Source organism: Anolis sagrei, chromosome 3 (genome assembly GCF_037176765.1).
Source record: "Anolis sagrei isolate rAnoSag1 chromosome 3, rAnoSag1.mat, whole genome shotgun sequence".
Lineage (NCBI taxonomy): Eukaryota > Metazoa > Chordata > Lepidosauria > Squamata > Dactyloidae > Anolis > Anolis sagrei.
In genome coordinates this window covers 241,585,752-241,609,348 of record NC_090023.1, presented here as the reverse complement: position 1 = coordinate 241,609,348, position 23,597 = coordinate 241,585,752, and the positions used below count along the sequence as shown (strand labels likewise).

Genomic DNA, 23,597 nt, shown 5'->3' with positions numbered 1-23,597 from the left:
TCATGCCAATTTGTTTCAGCAATTCATTTAGTCACAAGGGGAAAAAATAAGTTTCTATTCCACAATGCACTTTCCCTGAACAACTTTTACCAGTTTGATAGGCACACGCACCAACGCAGACATACACCTACAGTTGATTTTTGGTTTCATATACGTCAACCAGCAGATCTGAAAGCCACAAGAAAGGCTTTTTTTACAAGACAACAACTAAAGAGCAAGGAAGCCTGTAAAATAGTTTCAGAAAGGAAGAAAACATCAGTATGCCATTTAGCAAAGACCGGTCTCCTGACAACATTGAGGACAGAACCTGTAGCTGTTTCTTTTGATGAGCTCGACACTTAAAGCAGCTAATAAAGCAGGTATGTAACTTCTAAAATTATAGCTATATGTCTGCTTTTATGATCTAAGCTAATGCAAAATACAGGGCATTTTGGGGGGTTTTTTGTGTGTCAGGAGTGACTTAAGAAACTCCAAGTCGCTTCTGCTGTGAGAGAATTGGCCATCTGCAAGGATGTTGCCCAGGATACACCTGGATGTTTGATGTTTTACCATCCTTGTCGGAGGCTTCTCTTATGTCCCTGCATGGGGAGCTGGAGCTGACAGAGGGACTTCAACTCACTCTCCCCAGATTCAAACCGCTGACCTATCGGTCAGCAGTCCTGCCAGCACAAGGGTTTAATCCATTGCACCATTGGGGGCTCCTTAGGGCATTTCTGGTTACAAATCCTGACGAGGGCATTTCGCTGATCAGGATTTATAATCAGGGTAAAATTCATACAGGTACTCCATGTTAAAAGGAGAACAACCCATTGGTAGAAATGGAAAGATGCATCCAAGTAATCAAATGATACATTTCTGTATGGTGTGAAAGTAATGTAGATACCATCACATGTTTGGATTTGGAAGTGGCAGATTGGGCAGTAATTGCCCATCTGTGACAAATTAATTGTCACTAGAAAAAGATGGATAAAAGTTTTATTTATTTTTCACATGAGAAGTCCATCCAAACAATCCACAATAACATTTATGGAATTGGTGTCTAGCTTTTCTTTCTTTGTTTTTCCTTTTTTAACACAAATAACACTGGGGGCCAAAGAAGAAACCACCGTTGTGGCAACCACAATTTAAAATGCATACACTTCAGAAACTGGAAATTTGACATTTGGAGGAGGGAAAATAACAAAATTGCCAAATTTTCTTATAACACTCAATTGTTTAGGATTCATGGATACTGATGAGATCCAAATCATATCACCAACTTGGGGAAATTGACAATGAAGTGGAGTATGAGTTTCGGCATAAGGAAGTATAAACGGATGCATGTTAAGTGACAAAGCTTCACTGATAGGGTCTGTGCTGGTAGCAATGAAGCAAGAAAAAGATCTTGGGATTTTGACAGGCAGTTCACAGAAAATGTTGAGCCAGTTTGTAGTTGTTTAGAAAAGGGGAGATTCCATGTTGGTCGTAATTAGAAATAGAACATCTATCATCATGTTGCCTGTATACAAAGTCACAGAACAACCACATCTGAAATGCTGAGAATTTTTCTGGTACTACACTATAAAAAGAAATGGCCTGGAAATGGAACTGAAGAACTCCCCTGTATGCAAAGATTTCTGTGCATTGATGTGTTTATTATAGAAAAAAGATATGAAGAGGCAGGCATGTAGCCAACGGGGAGGGGCGGCTTGGGGGGCTTCAGCCCCCCTCCCCTGAAATTCTTATGGTGGTCTACGAAAAGGCCTTACTGGTACATAATTTAAACTGTTATGTTTATTCATATCATGATCTGATCATCATGCTCAATATATCTCATATGCATGGGGGTTTTGGGGTAACGATACAAAAGGTTTGCTAGGGTAGACCCTCTTTCACTCAGACTCAGCCCCCCCCCCAAATCAAACTCAGCCCCCCCCCCCCCCCGAATCAAAATCCTGGCTACGGGCCTGTGAAGAGGAGAACTATACATGTGTGGAAATTATAACAGGGAGAAATTAGATAAGAAAAAGCTTTTCTCCCTTTATCATAATGTTAGAATGTGGGGTCTGAATGGTGTGCTTATTCAATAAAGATAAAAAAAGTAATCTTCATGCAGCACAGAGTTTATCAATGGAATTCACTGTAATAATAAATAGTTATGGTGTCCAACTTAAAGATTAAAATAGATAGATAAACTCCTGAAGATTAGAGACATAAATGGCCTCTGATCATATATCAATTCCAGGATCAAAAACACAGTGTGTCTGTGCATATCAGATGCTGAGAAACAAAACATGGAGGGCACAATTACTGCACTCATGTTCTACTGGTCAGCTCCACATAGGCAATTGGTTGGCTCCTTTTTATATAAAAAGCTGAGCTACAAGTCTCACTCAGCAAGAGAGAAGCTTGAGAAGTGTGATTTTGAAAAAGGGAGTGTGTCCTGAACCATTGGTTAGATCAAGACCAGAGTTTTTCTGAGTCCGAATTTTTGAATTTTCATTAAAGAGTCTTACAGGTCCATTACGGATTACCACATCATATGCAGCTTGAGCTTGGAAATCCCATTAATTAAAAATATGTTCCTTGCTGTTGACCTACAAATTGTTTACCACTCTGGTTATGATTCAACAGCAGCTGAACACAGCTAAATTTACTCACCAAAGACACCCACTCATCTCTCTGTGGGACCACATTTACAGGAAATAATAGAGAGAAATAGCATGGATGATTAATTGGCACCTCATAAGGACAGGGCTTTGGGCCTACTTCATAACACCAAGGAGCTTATACAAATACCTCTCACAAAAAGTCTATATACATTGGGCTTTGACTTTCTGACCTATACTGGAGAAAAGTGGAGCATGGATTTTAGGTGGCATATTCTTCACCCAGGAGCCAGCACAGAGCAGTGATTTGAACATTTGATTATGACTCTGGAGAACAAGGTTTGAATCTCCACTTGACCATAAAACCCATTAGATAACCATGGGCAAGTTACATATTCTTAGCCTCAGAAAACCCTGTGATAGGGTCACCTTAAGGTCACCATACCTTGGAAACAACTTGAAGATACATAACGACATCCTCTACCTAAAGAAAAATGGCATTCTTACATTTTCCCTAGAATATTCCTTTTCCTGGGTGAGGCATAGGGTGATTTTCCTGGGTGAGGCATAGGGTGAGGCATAGGGTGGAATCCGGTGTCAAACAGGGATGTGTTATCGCCCCAACTCTATTCTCCATCTTCATCGCTATGATACTTCACCTTGTTGATGGGAAGCTTCCCACCGGAGTGGAAATAATCTATCGGACAGATGGCAAGCTATTCAACCTCAGCAGACTGAAAGCCAAAACCAAGGTTACAACAACATCTGTTATAGAACTCCAGTATGCTGATGACAATGTCGTCTGTGCGCATTCAGAAGAAGATCTACAAGCCACTCTAAACACCTTCGCAGAAGCATACGAGAAGCTCGGCCTGTCACTGAACATTGAGAAAACCAAGGTGCTGTTCCAGCAGTCACAAGCCAATCCCTCTCCAATGCCAGTAATACAGCTTAATGGTGTAACATTAGAAAATGTGGACCATTTCCGCTACCTTGGCAGCCACCTCTCCACCAAAGTCAACATCGACGCCGAAATACAACACCGCCTGAGCTCTGCAAGTGCAGCATTTTCCAGAATGAAGCAGAGAGTGTTTGAGGACCGGGACATCCGTAGGGAGACCAAGGTGCTTGTCTATAAAGCCATTGTCCTCCCAACCCTGCTATATGCCTGTGAGACGTGGACAGTCTACAGACGTCATATGCAACTCCTGGAACGATTCCATCAGCGCTGCCTCCGGAAAATCCTGCAAATCTCCTGGGAAGACAAGCAGACAAACGTCAGTGTGCTAGAAGAAACAAAGACCACCAGCATTGAAGCGATGGTCCTCCAACATCAACTCCGCTGGGCCGGCCACGTTGTCCGGATGCCTGACCACCGTCTCCCAAAGCAGTTGCTCTACTCCGAACTTAAGAACGGAAAACGGAATGTTGGTGGACAGGAAAAGAGATTTAAAGATGGGCTGAAAGCCAACCTTAAAAACTCTGGCATAGACACTGAGAACTGGGAAGCCCTGGCCCTTGAGCGCTCCAGCTGGAGGTCAGCTGTGACCAGCAGTGCTGCAGAATTCAAGGAGGCACGAGTGGAGGGTGAAAGAGAGAAACGTGCCAGGAGGAAGGCGCGTCAAGCCAACCCCGACCGGGAACGTCTTCCACCTGGAAACCAATGCCCTCACTGCGGAAGAAGATGCAGAGCAAGAATAGGGCTCCACAGCCACCTACGGACCCACAAGGAAATCCATAATGGAAGACCATCTTACTCGTCCAACGAGGGATCGCCTAAGTAAGTAAGTAAGTAAGTAAGTAAGGGTGATTGAGAGAGCTTGAACTGTCTGCTTGTTTTGCCAATTGGGAAAGGATAATAACTTTGCCAGGCTACAAGAGTAGAAGGGACTAGATAAACAGTGTGCTTAAGCACATTGTGGAGAAGCCCTACTTCTTCTAGCAATAATGCAAGTAAGGAACTGGTGCACCAACACTGTTCTTGTTAGCTAGCTCTATGAACAAGATTACTTGAACAAAGTTGTTGCTTATTTAACCATTACTTTTAGTGTATGTCTCTTTAGTGTGGTGTGATATTCTGGCATATTAAAGACTGTGTGCACTTGAAATCATTTAAGGAAAAGCCTTGCAAAACTGTCACTGAATATGTCTTTTGGGGGCAACTTATTTTAGGTCATAAACCTGTCAATTCAGTGATAGTATTTTTCTCTGTTTGCCAGGAACACCACAGCATTGATTGGGGGTGGGGGTGGCAGATAATCCATAGGTAAAGGTAAAGGTAGTCCCCTGACATTAAGTCCAGTCATGTCTGACTCTGGGGTGTGGTGCTCATCTCCATTTCTAAGCCGAAGAGCCAGCATTGTCCGTAGACACCTCCAAGGTCATGTGGCCGGCATGACTGCATGGAGTGCTGTTACCTTCCCGCTGGAGCGGTACCTATTGATCTACTCACATTTGCATGTTTTCGAACTGCTAGGTTGGCAGAAGCTAGGGCTGACAGCGGAAGCTCACGCCGCTCCCCGGAATCAAACCTGCGACCTTTCAATCAACAAGCTCAGCAGCTCAGTGCTTTAACCCACTGCACCACCGGGGGCTCCCATATGATAATCCATATGATATGCTTAAAGGAAGCTCATAGTTTAGGTTTACTCAGCTGGCAACCACTATCTTGCTTCATTTCTTAGAAAAGTAACTATTTCCTCTGCAGTATGCATACTATAACAATGGTTATGCCCAGTACAGATACAGATTAGTTCTACATAAGATTAGTTTACAACAATGTGAATATGTATAAAAGTATTGTGTGCAAAACATGTTATCTTACATCTTAATTATAAATAATCTAAGATAAAGCAAATGTCTTAATTTGTAATGGATACTTTGAGCATTGCTACATTTGACATTTTAGGCAATGTTCATTTCCTCAAAAACAAAACTGTAATCTGTAAAACAATCATAATCATAAATTTATTTTATTTATTTTATTTACTGTGCTTATAGACCGCTGTTCTCAGCCCAGGGGCGACTCACAGCGGTGTACAACATGTAAAAATAAGGTGCAATTTACAAGACATAATCTAACAACATTTACTTATTTTTATTACTATAAACAATATGCTCTAACCATTGCCTTCTTTTTTTAATCCTTCTTTCATCAAGTATGATATACCTTAATCCTTATTTGCCTCAAAATAAATAAATACAATAAATAAATACAAGCTACATAATAAATGGTGTATTCATAGTCACGTCTCCAATGAAAATTTTACTTTCTTTATTAAATTTATATCCCTCAATTCTCTCAGGATGGGATTCAAGGTGGCAGAATTACAACCCTTTATTTTATTTTGTTTAACAATATATTGTCCATCAATTATATTTTGAGTTTCAATTCTTTGAAACTGGCTGAATGAAAAAAGACTATGGAGAAATTTGATCCAATATTGTGGTAGAGCCGATTTTAGCCCATTTGTGTTTCTTTCTTCATTTCTTATGTATGATGACACTAAGGCAAATCTATCATAAGGGTGGGGTTTTTTTTATTTGTTTGGGGGTTTTTTGGCACGATTTGTTCACAGAGAGTTTGCCTTTGCCTTTGTCAGAGGCTAAGAGTGTGAGACTTGCCCAATTTCACGAAGTGGGTATCCATGGCTACATGGGAAGATTTGAACCCTTATCTCAAGAGTCATAGTAAAATGCCCAAACCGTAATACCACACTGGCTCCTTGAATGAATGCTATACATTTATATGAATGATGCATGTAAATATTCCTTAAAATAGAAGCAAAAATCCAGATTGCCAAGGATCTAGTTTACCAAATAGATGCTCACAGCAGCTGCAGACATCTCTGCTTTGCATGTTATGTGCTTCACCTATTATGCAGAAGCAGATGTATTTGTTCAGTCATAAACCACAATATTTTTTTAAAGACTACAAACACCCAAGGCATGCTCTTGACTTCTCAGTTATCATCACAAAGATAAAAAGCTAAGGCAAGATAAAATTGTGATGATCATTTCTCATAGCAATTTTTTCTTTCTCTCCCTGCAGTGTTCACAGATTTTTATCCTTATACCAGCTCAAGAGTTTCCTGCTCCTGTATGACAATTAAGATGTCCTTAACCAATTCTTCCGACTGCAATGTTTATTCTGAAATGGAGCCATTTACTTATTTTTATTACTTGATCTTTCTTATTGGGTTCATCGGGAGCTGCTTTGCCCTATGGAGCTTTATAAAGACAAAAGAGAACCGCAAATGCATGAGTGTTTACTTGATAAACCTCCTCACAGCAGACTTTTTGCTGACCCTTGCCTTGCCAGTGAAAATTGCTGTTGACTTAGGAGTTGCCCCATGGAGACTGAAAATATTCCATTGCCAAGTAACAGCTTGCCTCATCTATATCAACATGTACTTATCAATCATATTCTTGGGTTTTGTAAGCATGGACCGTTGCCTTCAGTTAATACACAAGTGCAAGATCTATCGTATCCAGGAGCCTGGTTTCGCCAAGATGATATCGGCAGTAGTCTGGGCAATGGTTCTCTTTCTCATGGTGCCCAACATGGCAATCCCAATCAGAGAGATCCAAGAAGCACCAACTGTGGGCTGCATTGACTTCAAGACAAATGTGGGAAGAGACTGGCATGTATTTACCAATTTCATATGTTCTGCAATATTTCTAAATATTTCAGCCATGGTGCTGATTTCCAACTGCCTCACAATAAGACTACTCTATCAAAACAAATGCAACAGAAATTATCACAATGTAAAAAAAGCTCTGGTGAACATACTCTTAGTCACTGCAAGCTACATAATATGCTTTGTTCCTTACCATATTGTTCGGATCCCATACACTCTGAGCCAAAGCAAAGCTATAGTCACAGATTGCTCACTCAGGCAATCCCTATACAAAGCTAAGGAATCCACACTGCTGTTTGGTGTCTCAAATCTGTGTTTTGACCCTATTTTGTACTTTTACCTTTCAAAGACATTTAGACTGAAAGTAACGCAGACATTTGGATCAAGTAAAGACAAAAGAGTTCTCCAAAATGACTGGGAGATGGATGAAGGACAAACAAAGAATACTGACATTCAAACCAGATGACTCCAGATTTTTTTTCCAGAAGTTGAATGTACTCTACATTAAACATATAGTTGACTCCTATATTAAACATATAGTTGTCACAGTCCTTTCTTTGTCTTTCCAAGTAAAGAGTTGTATTTTCTATCACACAAAACCAGTGATATATCCTCAAGACAACACAACAATTGCTATAACCATTTAGAATTTACTTGTGCAGGCTTCACAGGCACTGGTTGTACATATTTTATTCCTGCTATGATAACAAAAATGCTGCTCCCCTTATCATTTTTCCAACTCTGTCACATTCAATTAAAAAAATGTAACATGTTTTTAACCCTTTAAAAGGAGATTGAGATGTTATTTTATTTATTAAAAGCCTGCAAGGAGAGCATGGAAAGGTCCAATAGATGCATATACAGTGGGTCAATTCAGCTGTAATAATCTTGCTGTTGCATGAATAGTAGTTATTGATTTTTTTTTGTTGTTTTAATGTCCTGCCCTTCATCTTGTACTAAAATTCACATAGTAAAATTACTGGACATCCAATTTTATCTTTAGAAAGTAAGAAATAAAGCAGCAGGAGACATTATAAGAGAATAAGAGAGCACAGTGAAGGCTAGAGACCATTTTCATTTGTTGTTCCTGAAAGGGAACAGCCACCAGAGTAACGAATCATGACTGAACAATGGTCTTTTCTCCTTCAACACCTACTAGGAGCAACCAAGGCATTTCTGTGCAGCTTTGAGATGCAGAACTGACCCTCATCTTTATGAATTCTGCTTCACTTACATCTTTGCTCATGGCAAAATCTAGTTTTTCAGTGCAAGCACCAGGGAAGCTATGGTTTTCCAAGAGTCCACAGTCCTTAAATCAAATAGCACATGGGTGTGAGAAGATGGAACATGCAAGCATAAAAGCCTCTCCTTATGCATCTCAACCGTCGTATTATTCAACATTTTAAAAAAAATAAAGTTTTTCAACCATACTTAACTTTTATGTTCTCTATAGATGCATTAGTACTGCTAAAACATGATTTGTGAGTATATTTCATAATGTCTACTGTGGTGTTGTAGGGAGTATATCCTGAAAAATTGTACCTAGCAAACTCTAGAACAGATTCTTCAAACAAAGTAATCCTAAGATCAGTGTCACAACAATGGATTTTCACACTTTAGAACTTATGTTATATAAATTCTTGGCAAATCTTCTATGCCAGATTTGTTTCTTATTACTGTTATTCTTTTTTTTATTATTTAAACAATAAGCTGAAAGTATTTGGAAGGAAAGGAATACTCAATTATTTTATTTTCCCATTACATCACTCCAACTTGACATTGCCTGCAGTTGTTTTCCTCTGAATTCTTCTTAAAGAAAGAATTCAATTACATGTGTTATTTTTTGTTACGTACATACAACACAAGCCTATAATAACATTGCAAAAACAAACAAGAATACCATCAGTAACATTAAGTAAATAAAACAGCAAGTGTTTGAAAGCTAACTTCATGTGTTGATTACAACACATTCATCATAAGTAACATTGGACCCTGATCCCAGTTTTCTCAGGATATTTCTATGGTTTATTCTTACTCTGATTTCTAACTATATTTTGAAAAGAAAAGAAAAACAATCCACCCTGAAAGTTGTAAAACTGCAAAGTTCCTAATATGTTTCATATAAATAATAATAATAATACTTTATTTATATCCTACCACCATTTCGCCGAAAGGACTTAGGCGGCTCACAAAAGCACTCAGTGGTGCAAACATATAAAATACAACAAGGTACATAAGAAAAAATACACAATAACAATAAAATCAATATAAACAAATTACTTAAAACATCATATAAAACCTATACTGACTTAAAAGATTCAATAAGATGCAGCAGAGGATGCAGATATAAAAATAAACAGTAATGAACATCTGTCCAGAAAGTGTTATGGTGAAGCAAATCACTAGATCCTCGGATACAGCAGATAGGGTTGTAAATATGGTTGAAGGACTGTTTGAAAAGCCATGTTTTCATATTTGTTCTAAAATCTTGAAGAGTGGGGCTAGTCTAATCTCTCTAGGGAGGGCATTCCAGATCTGGGAGGCCACCCCCGAGAAGGTCCTCTCTCTCGTCCCCACCAACCGCATTTGAGACAGAGGTGGGACCAAGAGGAGGGCCTCCCCAGAAGATCTTAGAGCCTATGCCAGTTCATAGAAGAAGATGTGGTCTTGCAAACAGGTTGGACCTGAAGCATAAATGTCTACATATAGTATATACCAAGGCATGAACTGTATACACACACACATGCATATCTATTCATCCATCCATCTATCCCTACACCTAACCCTATATAAAATCCCAAACCAGGAAATCTTTGTTATTATCAGTCCACTACACATAATGCAGCAACTTTAGCTTAAGTCCAATAAATAGCACTTAGTATATCTAAGGCAGCAGAGAATTTAGTGGACTTTGATTCCAAGAAAAGATAGATAAAGTACACATATAATACAGCAGCTCTTCAGAAATTGACAGTGATTACTTACCAGAGGTATAGGAAAATGTGTTGCATATTGCAAATGGCGAAGGAGACTGTAGTTTGATGGAAAGATCAGATCTCTTCCTTTCTCTCTCTTCATAGATTTTTCACTGTTAATTGAAATTCTTCTGTCAAGTATGGACACAGAATTCAAATTCTCACAAGGCTCCCCAGGCATTGGAGAAAAAATCTAAGCCATGTAAAAGAAATGTTTAATATTGTAAACAAACACATCTATTAGGTTTATGACATGACCAATTCTGTATATCTCTTTTAATCACAAAAACATAATTTTGGTTATCAGTTTTTTTTTCTGATTTATGTGAATGAGAAATAAATCTCTATGTTGTGATTATGCAATATTTAGGCCTATTTTTTCTCTTTTCTCATAGAGCATATGTGAAAGCATAGCTTAACAGCACAATCCTTTGTTTGTAAGCCATGATTGGTTATATTTTCAAGCAATATTATTTTGAAATAAATTTATGTTTAAATCAGACCTTCTTTGTTCTCTCTAGTACATGGCAGTCCATGTTACAGAACTTCTCCCTAGTCCTTGGATCAACTCCTTTGCTACAAACTGCAGGAAGACAGGATAGGTAACTACCAACATTAAGGAAGCGTGAGTTGCATATCCCTTCTTACTATTTCTTTAGGTTAATATAGATGGGATATGCCTAACACATCTTTGAGCTTGGCCTGCTAACAACATAATTATAAACAAGCTGAGTTTTCACAAACCACTGATTAGATTTTAGAGATCCAGTTCCTTCATTGTTCTGTCTGCAGTCATTTCATAGGCTTGACATTTGTTTATATATTCAGAACAGTCCAGCCTATGATGACCTAAATATTTGATTGCTTTGTCCCACTGAAACAAGTCATGGAAATTTTCAATGGGTCTTCTATGTCTAAAGATAGTCTTGAGGGAAGAGGTTGAGAAAATTCTTCTGACTGAATAGGAGTCACTATTTACAGTGTTCAGTGCTCAAAACAGGAGCCTCCGGTGGCGCAATGGGTTAAACCCTTGTGCCAGTAGGACTTAAGACCAACAGGTGGGAGGTTTGAATCTGGGGAGAGCGTGGATGAGTTCCCTCTGTCAGCTCCAGCTCCCCATGTGAGGACATGAGAGAAGACTCCCACAAGGATAGTAAAACATCAAACATCCGGGTGTCCCCTTGGCAACATCCTTGCAGACGGCCAATTCTCTCACAGCAGAAGTGACTTGCAGTTTCTCAAGTCACTCCTGACATGAAAAAAAGTGCTCAAAATACAGTGCTCATTTCAAGAGCCAATACAGTCCTCAAAATACTTTCAAATCCTACAACTGTGAGTGCTTACTATGATAATACAATGCAGTAGCAATCCCAAACATACATACCAGGGCATCGGATTCTAGAACTGGACTCCAAAACCATTTCTGCTAAATGCTGATCCATAACACTTGAACAAATATGCCAACAATAAAAGCCAACATTGTTCAGAAAGACTAACAAAAGTTGATTTAGCATTTTGAGTAATACAATTGTTCAACACAACAGCTCAGAAAGTATTAAACATATGAGGTCATGCTTGAGTGGTCATGATGATTTCATGACGTTAGAGTTTTGATCAGAGTGGAAGTGGTATCAAAATTACTACAGTGAAAATAGATGACGAAATTTTTGTAAGTCTACAAATATGATTCAGTTTTAAAGAAGAAAAGTTGATTATGAAGAAAAGAAGTGATATATTTTGATAGTACTAAAAGAAATGTGGAAAATACTACTTGAGTCTCTCAAGTGTTAGATCATGCTGGCGGACGTAGCAAAATGAGGAATGGAATCCTTTAAAAAATATCAGAGATTAGACCTACTGGAAATTCCGAACCAAAGTCTGTCTTAAAGTCATTCTTGTCTACGTCATCAAAAATATTAGCTGTTCCTGCGTCAATGTACATATGTTCCATAATACTATGCTCCTAGTGATCACCGAAGAGAAAAAGAAATGCCAGTCAGAGTGTGATGCAAACCCTGAAGGACTGGGCACAAACTGTTAAGATAAAACCACCCAATTTTTTTAAAAAAGCAAAATAGGTATTATTGGTTATATAGGACAGAATACATATTACTTCTAAAATACATAACAAGTAAACTACTCATTTTAAAAACTCATTCTTAAAGCATCATCATCATCATACATAAAAAGAACCTAGAGTGCTGCCTGGAAACTGGTAAGTAGAACAATGTGCTCACATTATACTACTAGCACAGAGATGTCATGCTACCAATACAAGATGAACAAAAATATCTTTTATTTATTTATTTATTTATTTATTTATTTACTATATTTATACCCCACCCTTCTCACTCTGAAGGGGACTCAGAGCGACTTACAAGTAGACAACATTTCAATGCCGCATAACAGACATACTGATAAAATAAACCTATACATTAAAATCATAAAATTAAAACATCTCAACCTTAAAATCAATTGTTAGAACCACCTTAAAACGAATTGTTAATGCGAGCTACATCACTTTTTCCCACTGAGGAATATGAGGACGAAAACCAAAATTATTAAGAGTCGAAAGCAAGGCATTAATTTCTCATTTTTGATCCAGGTGGAGGAAAGAAATACCATACAAGAGTTCTTACCTCGAGTTTCACATCATGCTCCCTAGCATATTGTTCATCCATATTTTCCTCAGTTGGTGAGCGTGACCTAGAAGTTGTTGTGGCAGACAGGTCTCCTCGTGATATTAAGGTGCACATGTAAGCATCATGGGAAAAAACATCATGCCGTACAAATTCACAGAAAAGCAGCACCAGGTTTACAAATTCCATCTTCTCATATTCACTGTTTGGATCAGCTACCAATAAATAAATTTTAAACATTTATGAATGCCCACTTAAATACATATCCTCAATTAAAATTAAAATCATATCAATTGCTATTTTAGATACAAACGTGCTGAATTTATTTATTCAGACCATCAGTACATGTAAGTTGAAATTGTTCCACAACCTTGCCATGACGTCTTTCCTACCTCATTCCCCTCCCCACCACACACACTTTATAAGATGTTCTCAAAAGTTTGTTGACAAAGATCAATTTTTTTGGATAATACTAAGACATTTTGCCAATGTCTTGATTGCTTTAATTATTTTTTTCTTCAACGTGGCCAACATAGCTGCAAATCTTTGTAAATGGTGTGGGGGGGGGGGGGATCATGAGTTGTCTCTTCAAAGGTAATTTCTTTTTCATGTTCACACTCAAACAACAAAACAGCTAGGCAGCTTCATTGTCCTTGATCCCTAAGATAATATTGAAGTTTTCAATGAGTATCATCCTGTTGAGAATTCTTTCAGCTACAGTACAAAAGGTTTATGAGGTTTTGGATGCTTCACTGAAAATCAGTGGCACTTTTTATATTGGTTTTATGAAGTTAATAATAAAATGCAAAATGAAGGAAAAAGCAGTTGTATGCCAATGTTAAGACCAATCTATTTAGTTCAACATTAGCTTTCTTGAACCAAACTTCTTCTGAGGCAAATCCACAAGAACATAAACTGAAATAAATTGCATAATTTTACACGTACCACATGAATGTTTTCCTTCGGTTTACCTTCTGAGACACACTAACATGGCTACTGCTTTTTAAAAAATCAGTAAGTAGAGCTATTTGAGGTTTCTGTTTTATGTTTAGATATAATTGATTTGATAGGTTATGTTTTATATAATTGTAGGTGTTATATTATTATTTGCCCTTATATGGTGGGTTATTTTGCACTATTATGTTTGTACTATGGGCCCCCTGGTGGTGCAGCAGGTTAAACCACTGAGCTGCTGAACTTGCTGACCGAAAAGTTAGCAGTTCAATTCTGTGGAGTGGATTGAGCTCCTGGGATTAGCTCCTGCTTCTGCCAAGCTAGCAGTTTGAGAATATGCAAATGTGAGTAGATCCATAAGTACTGCTTCGGCAAGTGTTTGTTTCACTTGCAAAAGCCCTCTGCCTCCTGATTTTCTGGGCAGGTAAAATCTGTCGACATCACTACACGGGTGTTAACGAGTAGTGGATTGTCATAAGTTTTCTTGTTTTTCTGTCCAGATCATCCAGCTCGGCTTGCGTCTAGTTCACAATCCCAGCAGTTTATCTAATGACAGGGATAGTCCAAGTGTTGATAGACTTGATCGTATTTCCACCATTTAATTTGCTCTTCAAAACCTTTCTGGCTCTTTGGATATATTCTTTGCTAACCACATTTTAAAAGGAAAATTCCCAGTAATCTCACCCTGAGAATGGTAGAGTAATATAGTATGTGCAATATTTGAAGCTTGTAAATCCTATTAAAATAATTGGCTCCCATCTTCCCTGGGCTCAGTTGTGTCCCTTCTGCCAGCTGCTTCTCCTTCCTGTTTATGCAGCTTCTCCTTCCCGCTTACCCAGAATTGACAGTTTTTAATAGAATCACTTTGCTAGGGAAGTTCTGGGTCCCCTCAAGTCTTAATTCAAACCAACAGGTATACATCTCTTTTCAAGAGAAGCTTATGATTCAGCAACTCATTTTGTTCATGTTGTTCTAACACTGGTGGTGACACATCTCACACAATCTGCACAATGTAGGTATAACATTTAAGTTTCCATAAACATCTCCATCTGATCAGCCTCAATTACTTCCACATGGTTGGGGGAGGGAAATCTCCTGTCGCCATTTATAACTTTTATTTTAAGCTACCATGCCTGAACAGAATTACATGGCCAGAGTTAAAATCTGTTTCTACTATGTCCAATTTTAGATCATTACAGCAGAGACCTATTCTCATGTACTCTATGAAGTGTCATACATACATTTAAATAAAAATGTGCTTGAGTTCCCCTCTATGTTTTAGCTAGCTAAATATGACAAAGATTTTTCCTCTAGCTTCTAACTTGACGAGTTATATTAAGGAGTTCCTCAGTTGCCTGAAGGCAAAACTGCTCAGATTTAAGTTCCCAAAACAAAATGTTTTGGAAATATAAAGCCTTGTATTAACACACCCATGACAATAATGAAGTAGAACTAATTCCATAACTGGACAAAAGGTCACACTAATTCACCCTGCTTTGGAACAGAGTTTGATACTTACATAGTGATGGGGCTTGGGTATCTAAAAACCTAAGGAGGACGTTTTGAAAAACAGGAAGGCTGGATCCAGCAAGTGACGCTGAAGAAATGGATTCCTTTTCATCCAAGACTTCTATCTCACCACATCGCTATAAAAGGAGACAAGACATAAGAAGGCAAGGCAGAATTTCAGAAAAGAGCTACAAGTGCCATTACATTTACTCTCTTCAAGCCTATTATCCAGAAACCTTATACAACTCCATCAAAGACAAGAAAGATTTCCTCAACTTAATTGAAATAGTTTTGTGTTGATCTCTGGTTATTGATGTGGAAGAGTAAACTAAATAATGAAATTTAAGGTCATTTAAGCCCTTACTCGAAGATAAATGTAAGCATTTCCTATCCTCACATTACAGGTTATAGATTATAAGTGCATCAAAGCAATATTGTACATGGATGTCACTTTAAGGTTGCATCCAAGTACTAGTATTTCTCTTTCCTTCAATTAAAACTACGTAAGTTTAAAAACTGTTCTGAACCAGCATCATTACATAAACACAAAGATTATCTACGTGCAGATTACCACATCTCCTTGAATGTTGTACACTCATGTCGGTTACAGCTAACCATGGTTCAAATATGCTGAAACTTCAAGAGTACTTATAGTAAGTTAAGTAAAAGAATAATTTTAATTTTTCCATTGTAAGCCTATGTTTATTTATATTGGATGCTCTCAACTGTGACTCTAGCAATGAGTTCAAAGGTGAATTATGGGAAAGAAACACAAACAACTACTTGTGTTCCTTCTTTTTTTTCCTGTCTTAACGCTTTGTTCATTACTTTCACACTACCACCTTTACCATGCAAATATGAGAGCCATATGAAAAATCCTAACTGTTTATGTAAGGAAGCACAGCAGGACTGTAGTTGAAGAACATCAGAGCTCGTATCAGAGCTCTCATAGTCAAAGTTATACCTTTCTCTATAAGTTAAGAGGAAAAGGCAACTTACTTCTGCCTCAATTTCAGCTTGCCTCTTCTCCAACAGTTTGGCCACAGCCATTGCCCGGTGCTTCCCAGATCTTTTGCTGCTCACAGCCCATTCACAAAGCAATGTTACTACAGCTTCATCATTGGGTGCAACCTGTTGATTTTTTAAAATAAAACAAAGACATTCATTGTTAAGTAGAACAAATGGCTAGGAATTAGAAATACAATAGATACAAGTGCCAAGGGCATTGTTTCTCCTGTTCTAGTTTATGCCACTCCGGGACATTATAGCCTAAAACTAATTATTAATCCAAACGAGAACACCCCTACTAGATTAATGAGAAATTGATAATTTACAACACTTCTTTAAATTTCATTCATTTCATTCATGCACTCTGGCTGGGACTAACAACTAGAATATTCAACCTGAGAAGTTACCCATAGCAGAGCACCTGATGAACCAACCTGGACACCGCATATTATTTGAGAACACAGAAATGCGGGACCACTCTAACAACCATCATGTCAGACTACACAGAGAAGCCACTGAAATCCACAAGTATGTGGACAATGTTAACAAAAAGGAGGAAATCATGAAAATGAACAAAATCTGGCTACCAGTATTTTAAAAACTCTAGAATCAGGATAGTAAATAAAGAGCAACATTCAAAAATCAGAATTCCAGACAAGAAACAGAGCCAGCTAAGCATCTCCCAACAAAGGATTCCCCCAGTCAAGGCTACTCAATTCTAATCAAGATAACCAATTGCAACATTCAAATTTGCCTCAAGCAGAGAAGACTTCTTTCTCCCACCCTGGGCATTCCACAGATATATAAATCTCACTTGCCTAGTTTCCAACAGACCTCACAAACTCTGAGGATGCCTGCCATAAATGTGGGCGAAACATCAGGAGAGAATGCTTCTGGAACATGGCCATACAGCCCAGAAAACTCACAGCAACCCAGTGATTCCAGCCATGAAAGCCTTCAACAACACAACTAGAATTAGACCTAAGTTGTTTTTCAAAGTGGCAAAACCAATTTATTTTCAAGGTGATGCATGAATAGGTACTCTAACTTTAAAAGACCTTATAAAACAAAAAGGAGTAGATGAAAGAAAATGACAGATTTCAGCAAGGAGTGCAAATAACAGCAGCCCCAATCTCATCTTTCAAGCAATGCATATCTATTAAATGTAGTTTATACTTGAAAATCCCTGAAGTTTTAAATAGTTGTTGTTTTCTTTTTTATATATAGCAACATTTATCACTGTAAGTACTCTGTTAAAACTATAAAGTTTAATCAGGTGGGGGTTTTTTTGCTCACTTTAGTAACCATTGTTTTGTTATCTTTAAATTTAAAGCAAAACTAATTTTAAATTATCATAATACTCAATCTCATTAAGAATGTGAATCACTTAATAGTAAAGTCTGAAATTAATCTTCAAACATCACACAAATAATTTTACTGCACATGCCCAAAGCTGTGACAAAAAGAGATAAAATGTACAGAATAATACCTTCAAAGTAAAGAAGAGACAGAAGACACTAAACAAATGTTATTGTCCTGCTCACGCAAACAGTAAAAACAATGTACAAAAGTTCAAATTAGCACTTTGAGTCTCCATGGCAATTTATGACAATTTTATCTAGCTCTCACTTTCTGTTGCTAGAAACATAGAATTGGGAAAGACCACATGTGTTGCATCCCAGATCAAGAAACGAGACCATAAGATTAAATCTACCACACTGGACTGTAGGAAAACAATCCTTTTTTATTGATGAAAAATTGGTTACAAAAGAAAGTTAAATGCAAAGTCAAAAAGTCACCATAGAAACACAGCAGTCAGGAAAATCTCTGAACTTGAGCAAAATTCCAAAAACCACAATACAAGAACCAGGAACCTGTTAGCCTCTTGATAACCATGTACTTGAAAACTAGAAGCCTCTGGGATTACTGGCCATGGAACACAGGAATTCTGCCAAGGCACAGCCACAGTCCCAAACGTTGCTTGATCTGAGGAGGCACCCAGCAGGCGGCCCCTTAACCCAAAGAAACTATTCTTTGAAACGCCCCTTGACTTTGAAGCCTGTCTCTCCTGTAATCTACTTGACCTTCGTAGGAACTGTGAATCACTCCTGTCTCTCGTTATCTGTTCCCTTCGGTTCTCATTAACAAACCCAGGTGGAGAGCTATCACGGCTGGATTCCAAAACATTTTCATCCAGCTGTTCAGTTTCGTTTTCCCCATCAACACCAGTTTCCACAGTGTCAGGGAAAATTACTTGTTCAGTAGCTTGCTCAGATGGAAATACTATCAGAGAATCAGGTTCACACAGATCAGGGTCAGGTTCACACAGATCAGGATGAACCCCAACAACATGGGCCATACAGTCCAACCCACAGCCATCCAGGAAAAGCACAATCAAAGCACTCCTGACAGATGGCCATGCAGCCTCTGTTCAAAATTAAGAACATATGTGGTTATGCCCTTCTTGGGTACTAGATCTTTTTTTGCAGCCAAAGCAAAGCAGAGTCAGTCCTGGTTACTATTTGTTTGGAAGACCATCAACAGGCATCATAGACTATTATATTTCAGGGAAAGGACCTGGCAAAATCTCCTCTGAGTACACATTGTCTGGAAAAAAAATCCATGACAGGCAACTTCCACTCATTGAATTGATGTGGTTAGTTGGTTCAAGTGTCCCAATTTAATACTGTTATGGAGCAGTATTCTGCATTGGGTTGCTGTTAGTTTTTCAGGATCTATGGCCATGTTCCAGTAGCATTCTCTCTTGACGTTTCACATGCATGCAGGCATCCTGAGGTTTGTTCAGAGGTCTGTTGGAAATGAGGCAAGTAGGGTGTATATATAACTGTGGAATGTCCAGGAGAAAGGACTCTTCTCTGTTTGAAGGAAGTATGAATGTTGCAATTAGCCAGCTTGATAAGCATTGAGTAGCCTTGCAGCAGCAAAGGCTGACTGTTGTTGCCTGGGAGCATCCTTTGTTTGGGAAGTGTTAACTGGCACTCGATGATTTGTTGTCTGAAATTCCCCTGTTACACTCTACTTGCCTCATTTCCAACAGACCTCTGAACGAACCTCTGAAGATGCCTGTCATAAATGCAGGCAAAATGTCACGAGATAATACTACTGGAAAATGGCCATACTGCCTAAAAAACTCACAGCAACCCAGAAATTCTGGCCATTAAAGCCTTCAACAATAGTTTGTATTACAGGCCAATTTTTTAAAAAAAAAATTCAACTGAAATTTTTTTTAGCTGAAAAAGTTCCTCAGGTATTCTTAATTTCAGGAGTGGGCAGCTCACCAAAACCAAAGGGCCTCACGGACACAGTCCTACTGGATATGAAAGTGGTATTTTTCTCATGCCTCCTCCATTGTCATTTTCCTAACATTGAAAATTATAAGACTACAGAGGAGAGAAACCTATTTGTGTAGTAAGTTTCCATATGAGTTAGGATCCTGGAAAATCAGGGATTTTGCTCATATGAGGACTCTCTTCAGATCTGTCACTTTGCATGTAAGGAAAAAAGCAATTGAGGAGGCAGAGCCAGATTCTCCCATGCTTCTATGTTCAGTGAAGCCCAAAAAGGCCACTTTATATTGTTCTTCCCTTTCCCTGTGCAGGAAGAATTATGCAGCATGTACACAACTATTGTCTGATGAAGTGTGCTGAGAATGTATGTCAAATAAAAACTGTTAAGCTTTTAAGGTGCCAAAAGGCTTGCTGCAAAGATTAAAACAGTTCGCTGTTCAAACAAACGAACAAAAAAACTTCAGTGTACTTCTCTATAAGGTGCTACAAGACAAGTTGCAAGATCTGTGACAGTTCCCCTTCCAAAAACTCTTCCCTTAACTGTACTTCCCTATACCATCAACAGACTATACAGACTACTATTAAAAAAGCAAAAAAAAAAAAAAACCCAAAACTGGAAAAAGGTATTCAATGTAAAAAATATATTTATTGTAAGTAAATAAAATGCCAAAATATCCAACTGTCTTCAGAAAGCTGCAAACAATCATGTGATACCCAAATGCTACTGGAATTCAGGAAATCCTTACAATTCCATAATTCTGACTTCATACTAGCTTTTCTCCTACTGAAGGGTTTCCAAAGCTAAAATTAGAACTAAACCAGCAATAGTTCCCATAAGGCATATGAATTATAAAACTCTGTAAAGCCTTTTTCAAATGTAAGAACAGTTCAAGCTGATACCCATTATGCTTGAGGAATTCAATGCACGCTTTAGGACTGTGAAGATGAAAATGCAAACATCTTCACCTTCTAGTATCTAGTGCACATATTTTGTGCCCAGGATGGGAGTGAGAAGGAGAGCAAGTGAAAATGTCATTAACAGTACAGGTGGCCGACAGCAGTTTAGGATGGCCCTTACTCCAGTGGCTATTAATTTAGCAGTGGAGTCATGGAAGATAAAGTTGCCCATCTCTTGCAGAATTTGGACAACACGTAGGACCAGGGTTAGAATATACCAGCACAGGTATAATGTGGTGAGTGTGCTGGTTTCCAAAGACACCACCAAGAGAAATTCCCAATGGCCAGTGCCAACATTACACAGAACCTACTCAGGCAGCTAATTTTGGTTGCATAAAATACCAAAATAACAGGGTTGGCTTTGAATAACATGCATCTTGCAGAGAAGAGAAAAAGAGAAAAAGTGTTCCTTGCTTTGTTTCAGGCATCAAAGAGTTGTAGGCCAACTCCGTGGTTGCCTATTGGCTTCTGGGCTTTGGTGAAGGAAAAGCAAGGAAGAGAGAAGAGGCTGAAGCAGTTCACTTTTGCCAGGGAATGACAAGACTCTGTCCTTCTCTCCTCTTCCCCAAACTGAGTTAACAGAGTGCAAATTACCTAGTTTGCAGTAACTGACAAGGTGGAAAAATGGGAAGAGGGCTGGAAAAGTGGAACTTTTTAGAATTGGGATGAAATAGGATTATGTGGGAAAGTGCCTGCCAAACTAGCACTGCTGTGGGGTAAAGCCAGGTAGCTTGGGCCTTTTAACTGTTATGGGGAAGAAACTTTAGCTAGGGAAGGTTTAGGAACATCACTTTAAAACTTAACCTGGCTGCTGAGAAGAAATGATACATGTTTTCAAATCATGGTGACCGCTTGAATAAGTATGGAGAGAAATGGACAACGCTGCAAGGTACAGGCTTTCCCCAAATAAAGATTCAAGTCAACTACAAAGACTGAATAATGGGAACGTTGCCTCCAGGAATAAACCCAAGTCTATTTGTCCACTGCTGAACAGCAGATGGACCTGGGGTAGATTTAGCCACCCAGTGTTCTTTGGTCATCCTATCTAAAAAAGGGTTCACTGGGCTCCATTCCTGTCCCAAGGCTAAACCTCACTCCATGTTCCCTCCCCTCACACCCACATAGTATACAGTAAAGCTCCTTCCCGTTATTTGACAAAGCCCTGGGAAATTAACTTTGTTTAGGCAACAGTTAGGAAAAGCCAGCTGGCCCTGTTTCACGAAAGCTAACAATTCTTGAGCTACTCTTAGCACCAGCTGTGACTTTCAGCATTTGACGTTTGAATGTTTACACAAGCTTGGTTTAAACTTATATTTCAAAAGAAGCACACAATAGGAACTGAATACCAGCCAACAAAGCAATTGTCGTTCGGTTAGTCACAAGAGTCAGGATTGTATTTTACAACATGCTGACAACTAAAATAAAACCACTGAGTATTTTTAACCAGAGTTTTAACAAGGTTTTAAAGAATGGTGGAACTGCTTGTTTCCACTTAGACACATAATTTCCTCAAAAACAAAAGCATTTGCAAACATTTTACTGACCTTTCATTTTGGAATTAATAAAAAATTACTATATGCTGTGTTCAATAAAAAAGGTAAACAGCTTTTGTTTCCAAATTAGTCGGTTTTGCTAAAGACTATGCAGGTGCCTGGCCCACTACACCATCACATCCCATTTCTACACAGACAGAAAGGAAATGAGGCAAACTTTAACAATCAAAACTGCTGACTGACTATGTATATGCTCACAAATCTGGAGCAAGTACCCACAACCAGGCTATAATTAAACTATAGTGCAGGCATTCAGCCAGTTGACAAGACAAGTCATTTTTAAATGGAAGGAGCAGATTCCCCATTAAAGGTGATTTTCTGATGTATGTATACTTCTCTCTAAATCCATACACATTGAAATAATTGCCACTTCCCATTAAATTCTCAAGGCAACCCTGTGATTTATTTGAATTATATCCTGCCTTTCTACCACTACACACCCAAAGGGGCTAATATCTACTGAGCAATTTAACTCTGTATCAAGGAAATTAATGGCAATAGCAATGTCAAATGCTGAAATATTTTTAAATGCCAGTCAAATGGAAATCTGAAAAATAAAACAATAAAGGAAAAATTCATTTTTGCATAAAATGGTAGTAATATCACCCTAATTGGAGTCTTATGATCTCCTTCATACCAACAGACAACCTGAAATCCCTTCTTCTATATCATAATTAAGGACATAAGAGTCACACCTGTTATAAATACTTTTTAAACAAAGATTATTTGAGAGGGTATATCAGAACTTTTACACAAAGAGCGACACTGGACATACAGACATACAGATTCTATATAACTACATTGGGTTCACAAACAGCCTACAGAGACATTGGCTAACAAACAAACAAAGGCGGTGGGGTTATATTCACACACACATATATATATATATTCATTCATCTTCATTCATCCAAATGTTACCATATCTTTTCTTCCTCCTTAGAGAAGTGTTTGCTTAGCCCAGACTACTTCCTTGCAAATCTGTCAATGCACCAAAACTTCTAAAGCTTCTAAAATGGCAAAATGTATCCTCTTCCTAAGAACATGACTCCAAAATCTCACTCCTTTCTTTTCCCTTGAGAAAAGGAGGCTAAATGTCCAGATCTGACACTTTCTGAAGTACATACACTATCTCTCCATAGAGCATGGCAGGTGAACAGCTTCGCTGCCTGTCACAATTTTTGGATTATAGTAAGGTCTCTTTCTTATTTTCACTGATGTTGTCCCAAAGTTGTAAATGAATGATAGATGTTTTCTATCCTGAAACATGTTGATTTCATCTCAGTTGATTTCATATAATCCGGTTTAAAGCAGAAAACCTGGGATCAGATCCTGGGACATAAGGCCTGTCTGGAAGGGCTCTCCTTCACTACAGCCCAAATCCCAGGATCTATGGAGATTGTTAAATGGATATATCGTGGTGTTGGTTTTAAATCTTAATGGTCAATATGTCTGATGACATGAATACC

The 23,597-nt window shown here is 38.3% G+C and overlaps 2 protein-coding genes across 6 annotated transcripts in view; one reads left to right on the top strand and one right to left on the bottom strand.

The window, feature by feature from the left end:
- MED12L (mediator complex subunit 12L) overlaps nucleotides 1–23,597 on the bottom strand; it is a 193,037-nt gene that overhangs the window by 131,331 nt on the left and 38,109 nt on the right. For 3 of the 5 annotated variants that reach the window (XM_060767713.2, XM_060767714.2, XM_060767717.2), the window contains exons 11-15: nucleotides 16,305–16,436; nucleotides 15,316–15,442; nucleotides 12,843–13,057; nucleotides 12,062–12,166; nucleotides 10,214–10,396 (exon numbers count right to left, since the gene is read on the bottom strand). In XM_060767713.2, coding sequence (XP_060623696.2) covers nucleotides 10,214–10,396; nucleotides 12,062–12,166; nucleotides 12,843–13,057; nucleotides 15,316–15,442; nucleotides 16,305–16,436 — 762 coding nt within the window. The remainder of the gene's footprint in view (nucleotides 1–10,213; nucleotides 10,397–12,061; nucleotides 12,167–12,842; nucleotides 13,058–15,315; nucleotides 15,443–16,304; nucleotides 16,437–23,597) is intronic. The other 2 variants (XM_060767715.2, XM_060767716.2) reach the window with 1 other exon arrangement.
- GPR171 (G protein-coupled receptor 171) lies at nucleotides 15–8,876 on the top strand. The gene is made up of 2 exons (XM_060766776.2): nucleotides 15–359; nucleotides 6,640–8,876. Exons 1-2 carry the CDS (start codon nucleotides 326–328, stop codon nucleotides 7,692–7,694), a joined length of 1,089 nt encoding a protein of 362 aa, XP_060622759.2. The 5' UTR covers nucleotides 15–325; the 3' UTR covers nucleotides 7,695–8,876.

Coding starts and splice junctions, on each gene's coding strand:
- GPR171 (XM_060766776.2), top strand. CDS start 326: ATGAGCTCGACACTTAAAGCAGCTAATAAAGCAG. Junction 360..6,639: donor TAAAGCAGCTAATAAAGCAG/GTATGTAACTTC, acceptor CTCTCCCTGCAG/TGTTCACAGATTTTTATCCT.